Source organism: Culex quinquefasciatus, chromosome 3 (genome assembly GCF_015732765.1).
Source record: "Culex quinquefasciatus strain JHB chromosome 3, VPISU_Cqui_1.0_pri_paternal, whole genome shotgun sequence".
Classification (NCBI taxonomy): Eukaryota; Metazoa; Arthropoda; class Insecta; order Diptera; family Culicidae; genus Culex; species Culex quinquefasciatus.
Window position 1 is genome coordinate 61,314,663 of NC_051863.1, and position 19,045 is coordinate 61,333,707.

The following is a 19,045-nucleotide window of genomic DNA, read 5'->3' on the forward strand; positions in this document are numbered from 1 at the left end:
TCGTCAGGCAGTCCAGCGAACTTGTTGTTCTTCAATAGCTGCTCCTCGTGCGACGAAGAGTTCTCCTCCTCCTCATCCATCGGTACAGTACCGTCGCTCTTTTTCGTCTTTTTGCTGTTCGATGTCACTTCCAAAAGCACCTTCCTTTTGGAAATCCCCGGTTTTGGCCATCAGTTGAGGCCTCAACCTTCCTTTTGGAAATTCCCACTTTTTTGCCTGCTTGAGCCGCAGGTAGGGCAATATTGCCGGCGTTTTGCGCCGGGACGCGACGAGTCATGTTGATTCAGACAACCTTCACCAACGAATGCTCGGATAACAATGCATTGCTAGCAAGAATTCCTCATACTGGAAATAATCAAAATTGTAGAAATTACGGCTGTACGAGCAATTGTTCCTCTTGCCCCATGTGGTCGTCTTGCCCCACATTCCCCTAAAGACTTACGATCATTCTATTACATTAGTTATTACGACCAGCGGTAATTCATTGTCACTATATCATCGAGCATTGTGTGTTTCTCACTCTGGCCCCCACACGACCACATCTAATCTACACACACCTTCTAATTGTGTAGTCGTGTTCCGTTCACTGTTGGCGTAGAGAAAAAAAAAAGATAAATTCTATTCGCGTGAGAGACGCGCACCAACCAACCAACAGATTCGCTCGCAAAACGTTCAGTTCAGTTAGCATCGTGCGTTTGAATCAGCTGGTTGCGCGGTATCGTGGTGTGCCCTTAAAAATTTGAAGTTTTGTTTTTTAATTACCCAACTAAACACCACTTAAACAAGATGACATCAGAATTGGAGACCACCGCGGTTAAATCGCCCATCCCGGACTGGCTGAATGAGCAGTTTTTCGAGGACATTTTCGTGGAGAAGCACGGCCTGGAGCGGGGTCAATTCGTGGTCAAGGTCAGGGCCATCATTCCGACGGGGGGCGCCGGCGAGAATTACACCTCGATGCTGTACCGTGCCAACGTGGATGCTGAGTGTGGCGGTGATTTTTCAACTCGTTTTTCTACTAACATTGTTTTTCCATTGTTGATTGGCAGTTGTGCTTTAGTGGATGGGTATGGTGGCGGGAAGTAATGGCAAATACAAACGCTGTTATTAGAGACGGTTATAGAGATAAATGCTGATAGAAGTGATCCACGAAATGACAGTAGTTGACTTTAGATGAAAATTTAAAAATGCATGAGTTTAAATCTGTTTGTACGGCAGTTGAGATTTTTCTTACTGATCTTAGAATCAATTTATTGCTGTTTTTCTTTTAGGGGGAGAGGGGGTAATATGGACCCCCTAAGGGCAAACTATGATTTCTCAACCATAACAGCATTTCTGTGCAAAAATTTTGTTAGATGTTCTAAAACAACTATTATTCTTCGTCATCCATGTGAAAAAAGTCTTGAAAACCCTCAAAATGGTTTAAAAATAGCAAATTTCTAAAAACATTTTTGATTTATTTCAAACAATCATGCGGGGCAATATGCACCACAACATTGGGGCAAAATGCACCGGGTAAAAGCAGTTTTCACTAGTCACCACTAGATGTCACAGCTGTTTTTATGGGAAGAGGGGGTAATATGCACCCCCAGGGCAAAATGCACCCCCTGCTTTTCTCGGTATTTGGAAGAATTTTCCGGGGAAAAAATCATAGAAATTGTAAGCTTACTGCTAAACCATGCTGGAAAAATTTGAGCATCGTGGTTTTAAAACAGCTTAAGTTATTTGCAAAACTTCAAATTGTTGCGTTTTCATCTAATTTTCATTGAACATTCATTCTGATTTTTGAACAATATAAAAAGCATTTATTGTTATTGTAAGTGTTGAGGCATATTTGTTTTGCCAAAGTCTTCATTATTCTGTAGATAGATGAGTCCAAAAACATCAAAATGCATTTTTAATTAAATTTTCTGCAAAAAGCGTGGTCGGGGCAAAATGCACCGCTGTGAAGCTCCTTGTAAAACAGCGGTGTCATCTAGTGGTGACTAGTGAAAACTGCATTTACCCGGTGCATTTTGCCCCATGTTTTGGTGCATTTTGCCCCGTTGTTGTAGTGCATTTTGCCCCAATGTTGCGGTGCTTATTGCCCCGCATGGTTGTTTGAAATGAATCAAAAATATTTTTGGAAATCTGCTATTTTTAAACAATGTTGAGGTTTTCAAAGACATTTTTCACATGGATGAAGAAGAATAAGAGTTGTTTTAGAACATTTAACAAAATTCTTCCACAGAATTGATGTTATGGTTGAGAACTCACTGTTTTCCCTTAGGGGGTGCATATTACCCCCTGTTCTCCTACAAAGGTGCATCACAGCGGTTGCATAAAATTAAATTAAAAATAGGGGAAGAGGGGGTAATATGCACCCCCTAAGGGAAAACTGTGATTTCTCAACCATAACATCAATTCTGTGGAAGAATTTTGTTAAATGTTCTAAAACAACTCTTATTCTTCTTCATCCATGTGAAAAAAAAGTCTTGAAAACCCTCAAATTTGTTTAAACATGCAAATTTCTAAAACATTTTTGATTCATTCCAAACAATCATGCGGGGCAATATGCACCACAACATTGGGGCAAAATGCACTACAACAACGGGGCAAAATGTATCACAACAATAGGGCATAATGCACCGGGTAAAAGCAGTTTTCACTAGTAACCACATCTAGTGTTGCTGTTTTTATAAAAGAGCATCACAGCGGTGCATTTTGCCCCGACCACGCTTTTTGCATAAAATTAAATTAAAAATACAATTTTAAATGGTTTTGGACTCATCTACCTATAGAATAATGAAGATTATGGGAAAACTATATAAATCAACACTTACAATATCAATAAATGCTTTTTATATTGTCCAAAAATCATATTGAAAATTCAAAATTAGATCAAAACACATCATTATAAAAAAATTCAAATAGCTTTAGCTGTTTTAATCCTACGATGCTCAAATTTTTCAAGCATGGGTTTACAATGTTAAGCTATCAATTTCTATGATATTTTTGCCAAAATTGGCACAGATATCGAGCCTTTGGGTGTCACATAAGTTTTCCATGATGATTTATCTTCAAAAAAAAAAAAAATTTTCATTGATATTTCGATAGGCGTACAAACTTTTTTGCATGGTTTTTTTGTATTTTAAAAAGTATTTCAATGCCTCTGTGCTCTCTTGTACTAAGCTTGCTGGTTAGCATACGAGAGCACAGAGGCATCGATTATAGAAATCATATTTCTATGAGCTTCTCTGGCAAAATGTTCGGCATGAGTATCTGAATTAAACGTTGGTTTGGTCAAACTGTAAATTACTGCATCAACAACTCAAAAGCGATGAAAGAGCATATGGGACATTTATGCGATCAGGGGCAGTGTTGTTCAATTAAATTTATATTTTTATTAACACTTCGAATATCACCACGAGGAAAACTCGGATTTTTTTTATATAGAAACAACCCAGTTTTTCGCGAGCTTAGTAGATAAAGAGTTTAACTGTTCCAACATTTTGCATTTCTTTTCCATTGAATTAGGCCGATGCAAATATTTAAAAAAGTTTTTGTCCCTCGGCCCTGGCCGAGGTCAAGGGGGGGGCAAAAAAATAAAAAAATATAAAAATTTAAATAACAAGCCATAGTCTTCACATTTAAATGAAAAAAGTGTTTTAAAATGCATTTTACACTAGTTCAGTTGTTTTGCAATCATTAGTTTTCAAAAAATTTGAGATCTGACAAAAACAAAATTGTATCGAAAAAAGATTTTGCATCGAAAATTTTCAAAAATCTTAAGACTTTTCATAAACCCAAACATGCTAAAAATGATTTTAAACGCAGGAGAATGTATTTTAATTTGATTTCAGCTGGTTGCACTTGAATTTCCATTAAAATTTTGAAGTTTATTGTAATTTTTTTTTTTGCCCCCTGATTTTTCGGGCCAATTTTGAAGGGGGGGGGGGGGTGACAAAAACTTTTAAAAATATTTGTACCAGCCTTAATATAAATTAGAAAAAAGTTTTTGTAAACAGGGTATTTCAATTTTTATTTAGTACATTTCAGACTCAAATGTTCGGAGTCCTCGCGAAAAAAATACTTTGGATAGTTAAAATTTCTCATAATCGAATCATGAAAATCAAAAATATTTGCCTTGTATTATTCAAGGACGTTGAAAAAATATTTAGGGGAGAGTGGGGAGACTTGATCCCCGGAAACACTTGATCCCTAGCTTGTATCTCGTCAGCGTTTGTGTAAAAAATAGCTTTGCTCTAGAAATTTGTGCGAAATTGACATAAACTCATTGTAGATTACAAAGAAAAAAAAATCTTCGGATTGAGTTACACACATTTGTGTAAAATGTACTGCAAAAAACCTTCAAGAGATATTTTTTCTTTGTTTTCATGTGTATGAAAATCAATTAAAATTTATTCAAAACATAGTTTTTTATACATGAATTGTATGATAAGCTTATAAACTACAAAACGCTTACGCATTTGATGTTGAATTCATCGTCCTACTATTTTTACAATCAATTGTTTGAAAAGTGCGTTTAGGAACAATTGATCCCCACATTTTTAAAGTCACTAAAATCAGCCGGGAACTGTGGTGTAGTGGTAAGCGTGGTAGCCTCTCACCCAGTCGGCTTGGGTTTGATCCCAGACGGTCCCGGTGGCATTTTTCGAGACGAGATTTGTCTGACCACGCCTTCCGTCGGACGGGGAAGTAAATGTTGGCCCCGGTCTAACCTAGAGGGTTAGTTCGCTAGGTCAATCCGGTGGATTCACTGGTAGGCAGTTGGACTCACAATCCAAAGGTCGTCAGTTCGAATCCCGGGGTGGATGGAAGCTTAGGTGTAACAAGAGGTTTGCAATAGGGGGATGGCGTCGCTATTTTTAGACCACATTTTCCACTTTTTCTGCATCGAAACCGACTACTTTATCGACTTCATTTTGCTGGGCGAGATAGGACGCCGTCTATTTTTAGACTATGACTCAGTACTTTTCCACTCTTGCACTTAAAAAAACCAGATGGCAGCACGATGTAACGCCACGTCCCTATTGCCTCAACAATCAAGCCTACGGACACCTAGTTTTGAGTAGGAATCTCGCAATAGAGAACGCCAAGGCAATGCTGTAGAGCGAATAATTTGATTTTGATTTGAAAATCAGCCTTAAGTTTAATTGATTGGTTTAATATTTCGTACATGGATTCCCTTAGCATATTTGTAGATGACTTACTGTAGTTTGAACCATTTTTCTAATGCTTTGTAAACAAAAATAACCAACTTTGGTAAACATGATCAAAAAAATAAAATGAAATAAAATTATTTTAGGTTTTTGAATATTGTATAAACCGTAATCTGGGGTGAATCGGGACTACAGTCTGAATAGGGACAGCAGTTTTTAGAGCACTTAAAGCTTTTAAATTTGGATATGGATGTATACATTTTGTTGGCCTGAATCTGTTCTAACCGAAACCAACCAGAAAAATCAAAATATTGTGCTCCAAAATGGTAAAAACTGCTGTCCCAATTCGCCCCATGTGTCCCGATTGACCCCAGTTTACGGTACTAAACCTATTATATTTTGAAAACAAACGCAAAGGATTTATGTGAAATTGCTGTATCTTACAGAAAAAATAGTTTGGATGGATACGAAACATTTTTTTTCGTCAAAATGTTGAAGGAGGATCAAGTTACCCCAAACATTTTGAAAATGCTGGTTTATAATATATTTTTTTAAACGCATGGCGTTATTCGAAGGATTTATCTGATGAAGTACACTTATCAGCCAAACATAGTTGAATGTTTAAGCTTTCAACTCATGCAAAATGTGCATAGTTTTGTGATAAATTGAGAGAGCTAGGAGACATATTTCGAAAAACAAAGAAAATTTCATGACATTGCAACGCCGGAATGTGTCCTAAGAAAACTTATTATTTATGTTTTAACTATCTATTCAATTCAGACGGAACAACTAAAAACCTAGCCGTTATCATTAAGGCAATGATTTCGGTTCCGGCCCTGAAGGAATTCGGAGTGTTCACGAAGGAGAAGTTTGCCTACGACACGGTTCTGCCCAAGATGGAAGCCGAGTGGGCCAAGGCGGGAACGGAAATTCAGTTTGGACCGCGCTGCTGGAAAACGATCGAGGGTGAGGTGGACATCATCGTGCTGGATGACCTGTGCGCTTCGGGTTACCGGGTGGCCAACCGGCAGAAGGGAGCCGATTTTAAGCATGCCCACTTGCTGTTGGACAAATTGGCCAAGTATCACGCGGCGACAGCGGTGGATTACAGGAAGGTGAGCTGGAAAAGTGATATTTTAAGATGGTTTTTTTTATAAATAATAATCTTATCATCAGAATGGACCAATCAACGCACTGTTCAACAATGGAATGGTACAAGAAACAGCAAGAGATTTCTTCGACAAATTCCTCAACGCTATAACGCCAGTATTTTTGGATTCTCTCAGTTCCTGGGAGGAGTGCGACAAATTCAAACCCAAAATGGTAATAAATCAATAAAGTTTAATTGAAAATTTCAAACAATAACAATTTTAGACCGGAAATATGAAGGACACTTTCGACAAATTGTTTGAAGCGACCAAGAAAGATGATTCAGGATTTGTTGCACTTTGCCACGGTGATGTTTGGACGAACAATCACATGTTCAGCTACCACGAGTCGGGTGATCCTAGGGATGTCCTGCTGGTAAGAAGAAAACATCCCTTTTTAAAAATACAAAATAATATGTTGTAAAAATGTTACAGATTGACTTCCAAGGCCCGTACTACGGTTCGCCAGTGCTGGAACTATTCTACTACATCGTTTCTTCAACAACACTGGAGCTGAAAACGAACCACTTTGACGAACTGATCCAATTTTACCAGAATCAACTGGCGGAAAGCCTTCGAAAGCTGGGCTACCCAGAGCGGATTCCCACCCTGAGGGACATCCACATCGAGATGCTGAAGCGGGCTTACTTCGGAATGCAATGCCTGTACGGAATCCTGCCGGTGGTGCTGGCCAACAAGAGTGAAAATGCCAATTTTGCCGGATTTGTTGGGGAGGAGGAGGAAAATGTGCAGTTTCGGCACGATGTGTTCAACAATCCTCTGTATCATCAACATTTGAGACCACTGCTGAAGATGTTTGATCTGCGGGGGTATTTGGATCATGAATGAGGTGGAGTTGTTATGTTTTACTTTGGAATATGGAAGATTTTAATAAGAGCAAATAAAGTGCAAAAGAACCCATTTATAATTTTATTTCATGTGTTTATTTTAGAGCGAGTTGTGGCGCTATAACCATGGCAAAAGTGTCAAGGGCATTTGTGGAAATACAATGTCCCATCCCAGAGGGTCCCGGAGCACCAAAACTTCTTAGCATGGTGCTTCCAACGATTAATTGCTATAACTAACAGGAACGTGAGCGGGGGATCCCCACGTTTCTTCCTCCCCTGTAGATTCAGAATTGCGTTGTTGTTTGAACATTCGTGCTCAAACTCAACCCACTTCAACGAATCATCTTTGCGGTAAACTTTACGCAGTTGGCCTGGCCGCTTTAACGTTTGTGATGTTTCAAAGCAATTTATTGCATTGGGGCACTGCAATTGTTAATAATGACAAGAGGATGCTAGGCGTTAATCAACCTAAGGCATTTTCCAGGATGCCCTCGAAAGACTGGCAGTGCTACACAGAAAAAAATATGTGAATTTACTCGTCACGGAAAAAATGAATCACATGTAAACTCAGTTGATGTAAACTTGAGATTCGACGCAAACGGTTGAATCACACGTAAAATCATGTTTTTACGTATAATTTGTTGTAAATTTACATCAAATTGCATTTAAATTTAAATGTTTTATGACGTGCAAAAGTGTTACATCATAAATGATGTAACATTCGGAAATATTTTTTTGTGTGTAGGGTTAGATTAGATTAAATTAGATTAGATGTGTTTATTTTTAGAATGGGTTTTACAAAAGAAATATTTAACCTCGTACCCCTGAAATAAAATGGATTTATCCAAAAAATCTGTTAAATACACAAATTAAATCTCTGAATTATTTTTGTTTATCAATTTAACTAAAATCGGCTAAGGAGGAAATGACCTCACGGGAAAAATAAAAAAATCGAAAAAAAATTTGGGGCAGTAGAGGGTTATTATTTGTTATTTATTTATTTATCCTAAAATTACTATAAATAAAAAAAAAATTTTTTTATTATTATTTATTATTTTTAATTAGTCCAGGCGTCTGTACTGCCCATGTTCGCATATGCAAAAACAGCAAGCTGAGAAAAAAGCATTTGAAGTTTGCCCTACGTGTTAAGTTTTCTCGAAAAATGTGGATTTCCTCCTGATTCCCAAAACAAAGTACTCTTTTCAGCGATATCATATTTTGAATCGTACATATTCTAAACCTGGAAAGTGAAAACAACTTCCTACGTATAAATCTATCATGGGTCATCACAATTTATAATATTTTGCTTCAATCATACCGTGATCTTTAAGGCAGGCTTAACTCAATTTGGCCCATAATGCACATGCGGCAAGATCGCACGACGAAATTATAATGGTAGGTTCTTCGATAGGAAAAAAATTATAATTTTCGAAACAAAATAATGATCGTTAGAGGGGTAAATCAGCCAATGAATGGCGGGTAAACGCTAGAAAATATTTCAGGGTTCATTAAAAGGACTCTGGTCAAGGTCTTGGAGGAAGAGGGGAGTATACCGTAAACCGAGGTGACTTTGAATGTCGGGTTGACATTGATAGATTGTTGTTTTTTTTTTGCAAAATGATAAATATGAATTTAATACATTATAAAACCATACTCAGCTTAGGCGTCATCAGAATACTTCAAGAAGTTGATTCCAACATAGTTTGAAAATTGTAGAAGTTAGTTAACTATAATTCGATGACTCTGTGCTCTTTTGTACTAAGCTTGCTGTTTTTCCTATTTAGTTTAGCTTGAGAGCACAGATGCATCGAATTATGGCAACATTGATAAATACATTTATTTAAATGCTCACAGAGTGTCATAAATGCTTGACGAAAATTATTTCAAATCGGAAAGCGGGATGTTTTATCTGATTTTCTACACAAACCAAATCAAATTATTCGCTCTACAGCATTGTCTTGGCGTTCTCGATTGCGAGATTCCTACTCGAAACTAGGTGTCCGAAGGTTTGATTGTTGAGGCAACTGCAAACCTCTTGTTACACCTAAGTTCCATCCACCCCGGGACTCGAACTGACGACCTTTGGATTGTTAGTCCAACTGCCTACCAGCGACTCCATCGAGGCAGGACCCAGGGAGACGACTCCTACACCTGGATTGAGCTAACGACCTAACCCTCTAGGTTAGACCGGGGCAAACATTTACTTCCCCATCCGGCGGAAGGTGTGATCAGACAAATCTCGTCTCGAAAAATGCCACCGGGACCGTCTGGGATCGAACCCAAGCCGACTGGGTGAGAGGCAACCACGCTTACCCCTACACCACGGTTCCCGACACAATTTTTCTACACAATTTTTCCTAAAAAAACACATAAAATTAGTTTCTAAGTTTCAAGTTATTGGAAGAGTTAGAACAAAACAAATGTATTAGCATTTTTATTACTACTATTTGCTGAGTAGTGTCGACAATATTTTATTCATGCTTCAAATTGGATTTTGATGGCAAAAAATCTGAAAAAAAACATTCAAGCATTCAAATACGTTAATTGAGTAAAATAAATATTTACTTGTGTGTGTTATTTTCTTTAAATGGAACATTAAAAGTAACATAAAATATGATCCACTTTAAGTAATCAATTTAGTTTGCACACTGTTAACTGAAATCTGTACAAAAAAAAAATGCTATCAAAGTCACTCCGGATCTTACAATACCAATTTGCTACGATTTTTATGCACAATATAAAAACAACATTAGCATTGCGTGGCTTACCCTAAAACACGATTAAAAAAATCGTGAGGCATGTTTTTCTGATTGGATAATATTTGAAAAATAAATTGAAATCCCATTTACGTTAGCCCTGTTGGCGGTATTTTATGAATTTTTTAAGTTGATTAGATTTTTTTTTTATTTGGGCTCTTATTATTTTTTGGACATTTTGTCACATAAACATTAAAAATTTGTACTTGCTTTTCATACTCTACTATCAACAAAAGTTTACTTCGGATATCACAACTCGACACTTTTGAAGTTGATGTTAGTAAACGCTTCAATTTTTTCAAGGTATTGTAAATTTGGTCTCCAAAACCACGCTCCAATGGACAGAATTGAATTCAAGTGAATTTCTTGCCAATAAATAGAATTGTAAATTTCGGGTATAAATCTAAAGAATCATGTTTAGCAACCATGCGATGAACGTGGGTGCGCGCATGGTTGCTCAAGATGATTCCATACCATTTTATACCCGAAATTTGAAATCTTATTTATTGGTAGGGAATTTACTAAAAATCAATTCAGTCGATTCGAGCATGTTCAGTTAGCCCGAATTTGTCATACCTTGACAAAACTGAAGCTTTTAAAAACATCAACTTCAAAAATTTCAAGTTGTGCTGTTTTGTTGGCATATCAGCACTATGACGTTCAATTGCAGCTCAAAAAGCGTTTTCAACTGGAATCGAGACATAAATAGCTCAATTGGAAGTGAGCAAGCAAGAGTCTATCATAAGTTTTACAAAACAAGTTGCAAAAATCAAAAATCAAACCATCCACATTAACGACCCCCGGGTCTTTTGTGGTCTCTATTGCAAGTTTCTGCTCGAACCTAGGAGTGCGAAGGCTTGAACGCGGAGAGCAATGTCAATATAAAACTGAAAAAATACAAACTATGGTATACTTATGGATATTATTTTCAAAATGGTTTTGGTTCATTTTTTTGGTCAGTACTGTCAATTTGTTTGATGAAGTTTAATTGTAAATATTTGTTATACAAAGTATAATTAAAGTGAAATCTTAGAAAAAAATATAAATTTAATTCGAGTGAGATATGCTTTATTTTGAAAAATTTAAAACTGATTTTATGGTGAATTTGGACCAATTCTATCAATTAAAGCTTGTTGTACAATTTTCATCTTTTTTTTCAAAATATTTTTAAAGCATCGAGTTAAGAGGTTGCCAGATAAATCTGGGAATGCCAGATTTTTCAAGTGTCAGCCAGAATAAAGATTCATCCTTCTCAGTGCAAGATTTTGACAGATTTTGCCCGATTTTTCATTATATGCCAATTGTGATCAATTTTTTGATCAAAATTAGCTAATTTAATTGAAAAAAAAAAAAGTTTTTTTTAGAGGGAGTGTTAATAAAACATTTTTGAGGTCATAAAATCAATTAAACCATCTGAATTCTACAAACTTTTAATTTATCCATGTCCTACCTCCCCTTCACCATTGAGAATGGTTAAATTTTCGACTGCCAGATTTTTCCAGATTTTTTATCGATATTTTGCCAGATTTTTCTAATTTTGACTTGGTAACCCTGGTAACCAGTACCAGTAAATAATTTTAGTTCAAAACTTTTCTAAGTGATTAAAGTTATCTTTGCAATTCCATCGTGAAACTACTTACTTTTCCTGTCATTCTTGAACGACGAAATAGCCAAAAATAACAGAATCGAATAGCAACACTTTTCAAAATAAATGCTGAAAAGTGTTGAACTTTTTAGCACTTGTTTCGAAAAGTAACACTTTTCAACATTTTTTTGATTTAAACGATTTATTGACAAAATACATGAAAATTTGACATAAAATTTCACTCAGTGTGTGTTTTTTGGAATTGCAAAAAATGTTGTATGGAACTCGTTGCAAAACTTGATTTTTTCAGCACTCTTCGTATTTATCCAACTCGGTGAACCTCGTTGTATAAATGTACGACTCGTGCTGAAAAAATCCTCGTTTTGCAACTTGTTGCATAAACTACTATTTCGATTTGTTAAGTCATGAAACATCTCGAAGAATGACAAAACGGTTTTAAAATGAACAGTCATTTCCGAAGACATTTGCATATCACTATTCTTTCCTAAAAAGGTAAATGTGGCAAATCTTATCAGTGTCCGATAAGCGAGGTTCAATCAAAATAAAACGGATACGTCACACAACTGTCGATAGCATAAAAAAAACACCCTGATAACAAAATTTGGCTATCTTTTGCAGAGCATGATTTCGCAAGAAGTACTAATAATGCAATATTCAAATACGTCAACCAAATTGATGAAATCTTATTCATTATCCATACAATATGACCAAGGGTCAGTACAGCTAACATCGAATGGGAACGTCCCATACCTGTCGTTAAAAATGACGCAATACGTTTATCATTAATGAACGACTACATTTGCTCTTCCTAGTCGCGAGAGAACGTCGCAATTGTCCAGTTAACTGCTGAACGTTGAACACGATGGCTGCCGTCCCACCAACCGCTCAAGTCCCGTCGTGGATGACGAAAGAGTATTTCGATGAAGTTGTGGCCAAAAAGTTTGGCTTGTGCGAAGATGATTTCACAATTGACGCTCTCGACGTTAAGCCGGCCACGGAGGCTGGCGATAATTTCGCCTCGAAGCTGTACCGAGTGGCGGTCGGTGTTAGCTGTAAGGATGGTTCTTCGAAGAAGCTGTCGTTGATCGTGAAGGCCCTGGTCAATATGGGCATGGCCGAGGAGATGATCCAGATGATGAATGTGTTCCCCAAGGAGAAGGAAATGTACGCGGACATTATTCCGGCGTTGGAGCAACTCTACCGGGAGAAGGGAATCTACGTGGAGTTTGGACCAAAGTGCTACAAGAACGAGACGCGACCAACGGACAGTCTGGTGCTGGAAGACCTCAACGATCGACAGTTTAGGATGGTAAACCGGCGCGAAGGACTCGACCTGGAGCACACGAAAGTGGTTCTGAAGAAGTTGGCCCAGTTTCATGCGGCATCGGCCGTGCTGTTTGAGCAGAAAGGTCCCTTCAGTGCCGTTTTCGACGAGGGAATGTACAACGTGAGGTCGAAGGCGATTTTTGAGGCGCACATGAGACCGCACATGGAAACGTCGGTAAAAATGGTGCGTTTGTGGCCGAATGGAGAGTACTATGCTGAGATTATGGTGAGTATCTGAAGGTCAAATTGGGTTGAAATCGAAAGACCGTTCTAAAGCTGGTCTAAATAATGAATCTATCTAAAGCCAGCAAAAATTGTGATTAGATACTGCCACACTTATAAAGCAAATGACGCTGCGGTTGTTTTGCTCAATATGGTGACGCCTTATCATTCATAACCGGGTTTGAAATGTTTGAAACGAATTAGCGACTCGCGCGTCTCTGAACTCACTGTTTGAATAGTTGTGGGAAGTTGATGAAAGTGTTAAATAAATGTTGTTCACTCAATACAGCACGCACATCCAATGTTACTTAAATTTGGAGTTGGGGGTTAAAATTTACCAATTTTACGATATTTTGCAATATTTTTATTTTTTGCCTTCCTCGCTGCACAGATTTCAATCTTGTTGGTCTCATTCGATCCGGCTTGGGGTTCTATAAATCAATATCTATAAATCAAGATGTTTAGCTAAGTATCTACTTCAAAAACCATATTAAAATGACGATGTTCCGGTTCTATCATGCGAACAATCACTGGATAGGATTTTGGCAGTAATAAAGTTAATGTGTTTAACATGTTGAGTGAATGTATTCACTCAAGGCATCAACCACCTCAAGGTGGATTAATTTAGGGTTTTTAAACCAAATTTTTCATTTTTGTTTAAATTTTTCAGTTTGTGTTACATTCATACTTTTTTTAAACAACATTTTCAACCAATTGTGGGCTAGTTTAACATTTAAAAATTACCTAAATAGGTGTTTTCCTCGGTGTTTTCCGTCCTTTAAAAAAACAAAACAAAATCTAGAATTAATCTCGTATTAAATTTTACGTGAATCTCTCTCATCCCTCACAGCAAGACTTCTCACTATCAATGCTGGACGAACTGATCAAAATCAGTCGCGCCAACCCAAACGGCTTCAACGTGCTGAATCACGGCGACGCATGGTGCAACAATCTGCTCTTCCAATACAATGCCGACAGCACCATCGCCACCCTAGTTCCGGTAGACTACCAGATGTGCGTATGGGCCTCACCAAGCCTGGATCTGCTGTACTTTATCTTTACCTCTGTGCGAGGGGACATCCGGCTGCCGGAACTGGACAACCTGATCAATTTCTACCACCGCAATCTGACGAACAATTTGAACTTGCTCGAGTACTCGAAGCCAATTCCGTCCCTGAAGGAACTCCACCTGGACTTTATCGATCACATCGCGTACGGATTCGCGGCTTGCTTCGGAGTGCTTCCGATCTGTCTGATGGAGAAGACGGAGAATGCCTCCATTGATACGATGATGTCGGCTGACGACGCGGGCAGGTTGTTCCGGGAGAAGATGTTCAGCACACCGGAGTATGTGCGGCAGATGACGGAACTGTTGCCGTTCTTCTGCGAGTACGGTGCCTTTGATATTCGTCACAGTGGGTACCAAACTCCGAGCGGGGTTTGTAGTGATTACCTGAACCTGCCCGGTTGGTTCCGGCGGGAGTTCTTCAACGACGTCGTTGAGAAAAAGCTTCACCTGCGAAATGGGAACTACTACATCACGAAGCTCGAGGTGAGCATCGCCACCAGCAAGGGAGACAACTACGGGTCGGTCATGTATCGCTGCAAGATTAACGTTGAGAACAAGGCGAACAATTCGGAAGAGTCATTTTCGGTGATTGTCAAGACCAGGCCAACGGGGATGGCGGCGGAGTTCAGTGATGCGCTGAATCCGTTTGCCAAGGAGATTGAGATGTACGAGAAGCTAATACCGGCCTTTGAAGCACTGTACCTGGACAAAGATATTGGTGTGGAGATTGGACCTCGCTGCTTGAAGACTTGTGAGAAGGTTCCCAGCGATGTGATTGTGATGGAGGATCTTCGCAGTGTGCGGTACAAACCGGTGAAGCGACAGGACGGGTTGGATCAGGGACACACGGAGCGGATTCTGGAGAAGCTAGCCCAGTTTCACGCTGCATCCGCTATGTATGGAGTTCGGAACGGTGGCTTCCCAGAAATATTTGCACACGGTCTGTACAATGAAAAGAACATGCAAATGATGGAGCACATGTTCACGCCGGCTTACAATGCTTGTCTCGAGGAACTTAGGCAGCATGCTTCTACCAAAGAATACCTGGAAGATTTGGAGAAGCTGCGTGCAGTTGCGTTCAGCAGAACGATGGACTGCTTGGTGGTTGACCCTGACGGCTTTAACGTGCTGAACCACGGTGACTTCTGGATCAACAACACCATGTTCCAGTACGGTAGTGACGGTTGCTTGGAAGATGCTGCGCTTGTTGATTTCCAGATGTGCTTCTACGGCTCACCGGTGCTGGATTTGAACTACTTCTTGTTCACTTCGGTTAAGGGGAACATCAAACTGGCGAAGCTGAACCACTTTATTCGATACTATCACGAGCAGCTGGTGTCCAACTTGACAGTGCTTGGCTACAGCAAACCTCTTCCGACGTTGAAGAAGCTTCAGATGGACTTTTACGACCGGATTGTTTACGGTTAGTCTTATATTTATCCAATTCCTCCAAGAATCTCACAAATTCCAATTTTTAGGTGCCGCCACAATGTTTGGCGTGAACTCGCTGTGCCACGTCGAGCCCACCGGTGACCTGAACATGGAGGCCATGTTTATGGACAACGAAACCGGTCGACGGTGCCGCAAGGAGATGTACGGTAACGAACGGTACCTGCGCTCGATGGAACAACTGCTGCCATTCTTCCAGAAGAAGGGAGCCTTCGCGGAGGACGCTTCCGTGTGTGCGGTTTCGAAGAAAACAGTTTAAATAAAGTTTAAAATCAACAAGCAAGTCATTTTATTCAGCCATTTTCAAGAAGCCCCTCTCCCACATGAACGGAACCAGCTTCTCTAGCATGCTCTTAACTCGCGGATTGGAGTAAAAGCTCTTCCTGTATTCAAAACCAGCTTCGGTACTGGAGCCTAGCATTTCCATGTTGAGCTCCACCTCTGGGACCAGAATCATCAGGAGGCCCTCCATCGACATTAAACAGGCCAGGAATCCGTGCTGCCGGACATCTTCTTGAATATCTTGTAGTGTGGGAATCGTAGTTTTGGCGTTCAAAACATTCAAAGATTTGGCCAATTCGCTGTGGTAGTGCTCAATAAGATGATCGAACTTGTCCGTGCGAACATCTAAAGCCGATAAGTTGATGATGGAATACAGCAGGTCCAAAGATGGTGAACCGTAGACTGCAATTTGGTAATCCAGCTAGAAGAAAACAGACATTTCATTCACTGATGACATTAAGAGAAAACCCTTCATACCAGCAGAACTTCAGTTTCACTGAACTGTAAATTGTTAACCCAAAGATCTCCATGGTTTAGCACGTTAAACTTAGCTGGATCCGGTTCAAGCAGTTTGCACAAGTAGGAGTACAGTTTACCTCTGTAAAAATTCTTTAAAAAAGGATAAAATTACCATATTTAAAATAATCAGTAAAAGGTAAACTTACAAGTGCTTCCCTAACTTCCAAAGGGAAGCCCAAATCCTCCATAGCTTGGATGTAGGATTCTAATAGTGGTGCACAATAAGCCTCCATGTCTTCTTTCAGCTTCTCAGAAAAAATGCCCTCTTTAAAATCTTCCGGATATGGTCCATTCTGAACAAAATAATTTAAATGTAATTTAAAACTTTCAATGCGATGATAAAATATTGTTACCTGTTCGTAGTAAACAACGGAAGCTGCATGAAACTTGGCCACTTTGCTAAGCACCTGTTCACAAAGCTCCAAACTCAACCCTTCAGTACGCTGCTTCATAGAGAAACCCTTGGACTTCAAATCTTCCATCACAATCACCGTGTATGGCGTAGAGACCGTTTTGAGTACCCTGAAAGTATCACAAACCAAGGCCGTTGATTAGTTTAAATTGGATGTTTTGCGTACATTGTTGCTATTCTACCATACCTGGGACCGAATTGAATTCCTGCTTCACCCCAAAACTCCTCAAATGCTGGTAGAAATGTCTCGTACATCTCAATCTCTTTGCTAAAAACAGCTAACTTTTCCACAAAGTCACCCCCAAATACCTTGCTAGACTTCTCCTTCACGATGTAGGACCGTGTTTGAACCACCCCGGCACCTCCGACTTGGAACTCCACCGCAGCTCGGTGCATCAGGGACATGTAGCCCTCGACCTTGGCGTTGGCGTTTGCAACCTGAACGTCGACCACGTGAACAACTTCGGAAGCATCCGCGTTCAAATCGGCCCGGACCACATCCTCGAAAAACTTGGCATTTCGCCAACATTCAGCGGATGGCGCGGAAGAGAGTTCACTACCCGTCGAGGTCATGCTCGATGTCCAGCTGATACACAACTGGTGACTTATCTAATGCTGCAGAACGAACTGATTAGGCCTTCGCGCCATATAGGCGGCAGGACGTGCGTGATAACAAACAGGTCGCATGGGGTGGTACCACTGACGAACTGACGTGCCAGCCCATAAATATTTTTGAGAAAAATCTGCCGCCGAGTAATGATTTTTTTTTTTAAATCTGATTTTTGGAAAAAATCGACCGCAGCTTTTGAAACTTAGAAAAATATGGAGATATTTGGATTTTTTTTTAAACAGAAATTTTTATTTAAATTTTAATTGAAAGGTTCTTTACATAGTTTTTTTATAAAGTGCCCCGTTTTCAAGATAAATCCACTACAATATTAACAAAAAAAAAACAGGTATTTCATTTAGTTTTTTTTTTTTTCAAATAGTTTCCATGATTGTCTATTTCTGAAAACATTTTTATTCGCAAGGTTGAGAAAATTTTCGATAGCATTGAAGTTTAGACCTCTGGTTACTGCAATTCAACGAATAAAAGAAAAAGAAACAGTCTCATCCAAACAGCCTATTATTTTTCAATACTCTCTCAGAACAAATGGTCATTTTTTCAATGATAAAAAACATTTGTGAAATCTTCTGTTTTTTTTTTTTTTTTTTTTTAATTTTAGATTAAGAATAACTATCCTAAAAGAGCAAATATTCAATACAAAGTATTTTTGAAATGATGAAATTGATTCCAAAATTTAAAAAAAAATTTCTATGGGATCAGAAAATTTTACAAATGTTGGGAGATTAAATTAAAAAAAACTACAAAAAATAATAATAATCCGTGTACCGTAAAACGGGGTGACTTTGATAGGTTTGCGGTAATTTTTCCGCAAAATGAAGAGTACAATTACATCAAGAAGAACTGTTCCTAAAACACAACTAAAGTTAAAAAAATGTTGATGAAAGTCATTATTTTAAACTTCTCAAAGAGTCATGATTTTTTCAATGAACATGATTTTGAATCGGAAAACTGAATGAATTTTCGGATTCTTTGGACAATTTTCCACTAGGAGAAGGTTAAATAAGTTTGTAAATAATAAGTAACATGTATTTTTGAACACAATTTAAAAAAAGTCTCCGAATTAATGGGCGATTTCACTTGAACAAATTTGTGATTCGTGCATCGAATACAGTATATAATGCAATATAAATCGACAATTTTATAAACAAAACTAGTTTTAACAAATTTCAGGCATAATTCCGACTTTTAACAATTTTACCTAAAATTTATATGTATTTCGTAAAAAAGCTTATAAACATAGTTAACTAAATATAAAGATTGATTATTTTTTTCTTTAAAACTATATGAGCTACTTTAGTGATAGTACATTTAACGTACAAATAAAGTTTGAACACATCTGGGATTGCCTTAAAAGGCCGAAACTCAAAATGGTTATGATTATGGAATTCAGAATTTTGTTTATATTTTCACGATTTTCGTTGATTATGATGTTCAAAGATACAGTAAACGAACAAACTGTGTTCTTTTTTGTAATTTTAAGAGAAGTACTTAACATAATGAGTAAATTCTGTTTAGCTTTATCGATCATATTGTTACCATGCATACAAGTGAGTAGAGTAGAATGAATTACAGCATTTCAAAAGTGTTTCAATCTTTTTGTTTATTGAATTATGATGAC

At 38.3% G+C, this 19,045-nt stretch overlaps 3 protein-coding genes across 3 annotated transcripts; 2 read left to right on the forward strand and 1 right to left on the reverse strand.

The window, feature by feature from the left end:
- The first annotated feature begins 658 nt into the window (after window positions 1-658).
- LOC6043407 lies at window positions 659-7,243 on the forward strand. Its single transcript, XM_038265061.1, has 5 exons — window positions 659-994; window positions 5,943-6,277; window positions 6,339-6,485; window positions 6,537-6,686; window positions 6,746-7,243. The coding sequence occupies exons 1-5, from the start codon at window positions 787-789 to the stop codon at window positions 7,157-7,159; spliced, it is 1,254 nt and encodes a 417-aa protein (XP_038120989.1). The 5' UTR covers window positions 659-786; the 3' UTR covers window positions 7,160-7,243.
- Window positions 7,244-12,306: 5,063 nt separating this feature from the next.
- On the forward strand, window positions 12,307-15,865 carry LOC6046753. Its single transcript, XM_038262345.1, has 3 exons — window positions 12,307-13,072; window positions 13,919-15,560; window positions 15,616-15,865. Exons 1-3 carry the CDS (start codon window positions 12,383-12,385, stop codon window positions 15,843-15,845), a joined length of 2,562 nt encoding a protein of 853 aa, XP_038118273.1. The 5' UTR covers window positions 12,307-12,382; the 3' UTR covers window positions 15,846-15,865.
- Window positions 15,847-17,431, reverse strand: LOC6043410. The gene is made up of 5 exons (XM_001858882.2): window positions 16,987-17,431; window positions 16,741-16,909; window positions 16,534-16,680; window positions 16,346-16,477; window positions 15,847-16,289 (listed from the first exon to the last, which is right to left on the reverse strand). The coding sequence occupies exons 1-5, from the start codon at window positions 17,370-17,372 to the stop codon at window positions 15,876-15,878; spliced, it is 1,248 nt and encodes a 415-aa protein (XP_001858923.2). The 5' UTR covers window positions 17,373-17,431; the 3' UTR covers window positions 15,847-15,875.
- Window positions 17,432-19,045: the final 1,614 nt, after the last annotated feature.

Excerpts from the sequence above, each read along its gene's own strand:
- LOC6043407 (XM_038265061.1), top strand. The coding sequence starts at position 787 with ATGACATCAGAATTGGAGACCACCGCGGTTAAATCGCCCATCCCGGAC. Across the intron at positions 995-5,942 it reads CGTGGATGCTGAGTGTGGCG|ACGGAACAACTAAAAACCTA; the intron begins GTGATTTTTCAA and ends TATTCAATTCAG. Across the intron at positions 6,687-6,745 it reads ATCCTAGGGATGTCCTGCTG|ATTGACTTCCAAGGCCCGTA; the intron begins GTAAGAAGAAAA and ends AAAATGTTACAG.
- LOC6046753 (XM_038262345.1), top strand. The coding sequence starts at position 12,383 with ATGGCTGCCGTCCCACCAACCGCTCAAGTCCCGTCGTGGATGACGAAA. Across the intron at positions 13,073-13,918 it reads AGTACTATGCTGAGATTATG|CAAGACTTCTCACTATCAAT; the intron begins GTGAGTATCTGA and ends CATCCCTCACAG. Across the intron at positions 15,561-15,615 it reads TTACGACCGGATTGTTTACG|GTGCCGCCACAATGTTTGGC; the intron begins GTTAGTCTTATA and ends TCCAATTTTTAG.
- LOC6043410 (XM_001858882.2), bottom strand. The coding sequence starts at position 17,372 with ATGACCTCGACGGGTAGTGAACTCTCTTCCGCGCCATCCGCTGAATGT. Across the intron at positions 16,910-16,986 it reads GGAATTCAATTCGGTCCCAG|GGTACTCAAAACGGTCTCTA; the intron begins GTATGGTAGAAT and ends TGATACTTTCAG. Across the intron at positions 16,478-16,533 it reads TGGAAGTTAGGGAAGCACTT|AATTTTTACAGAGGTAAACT; the intron begins GTAAGTTTACCT and ends CCTTTTTTAAAG.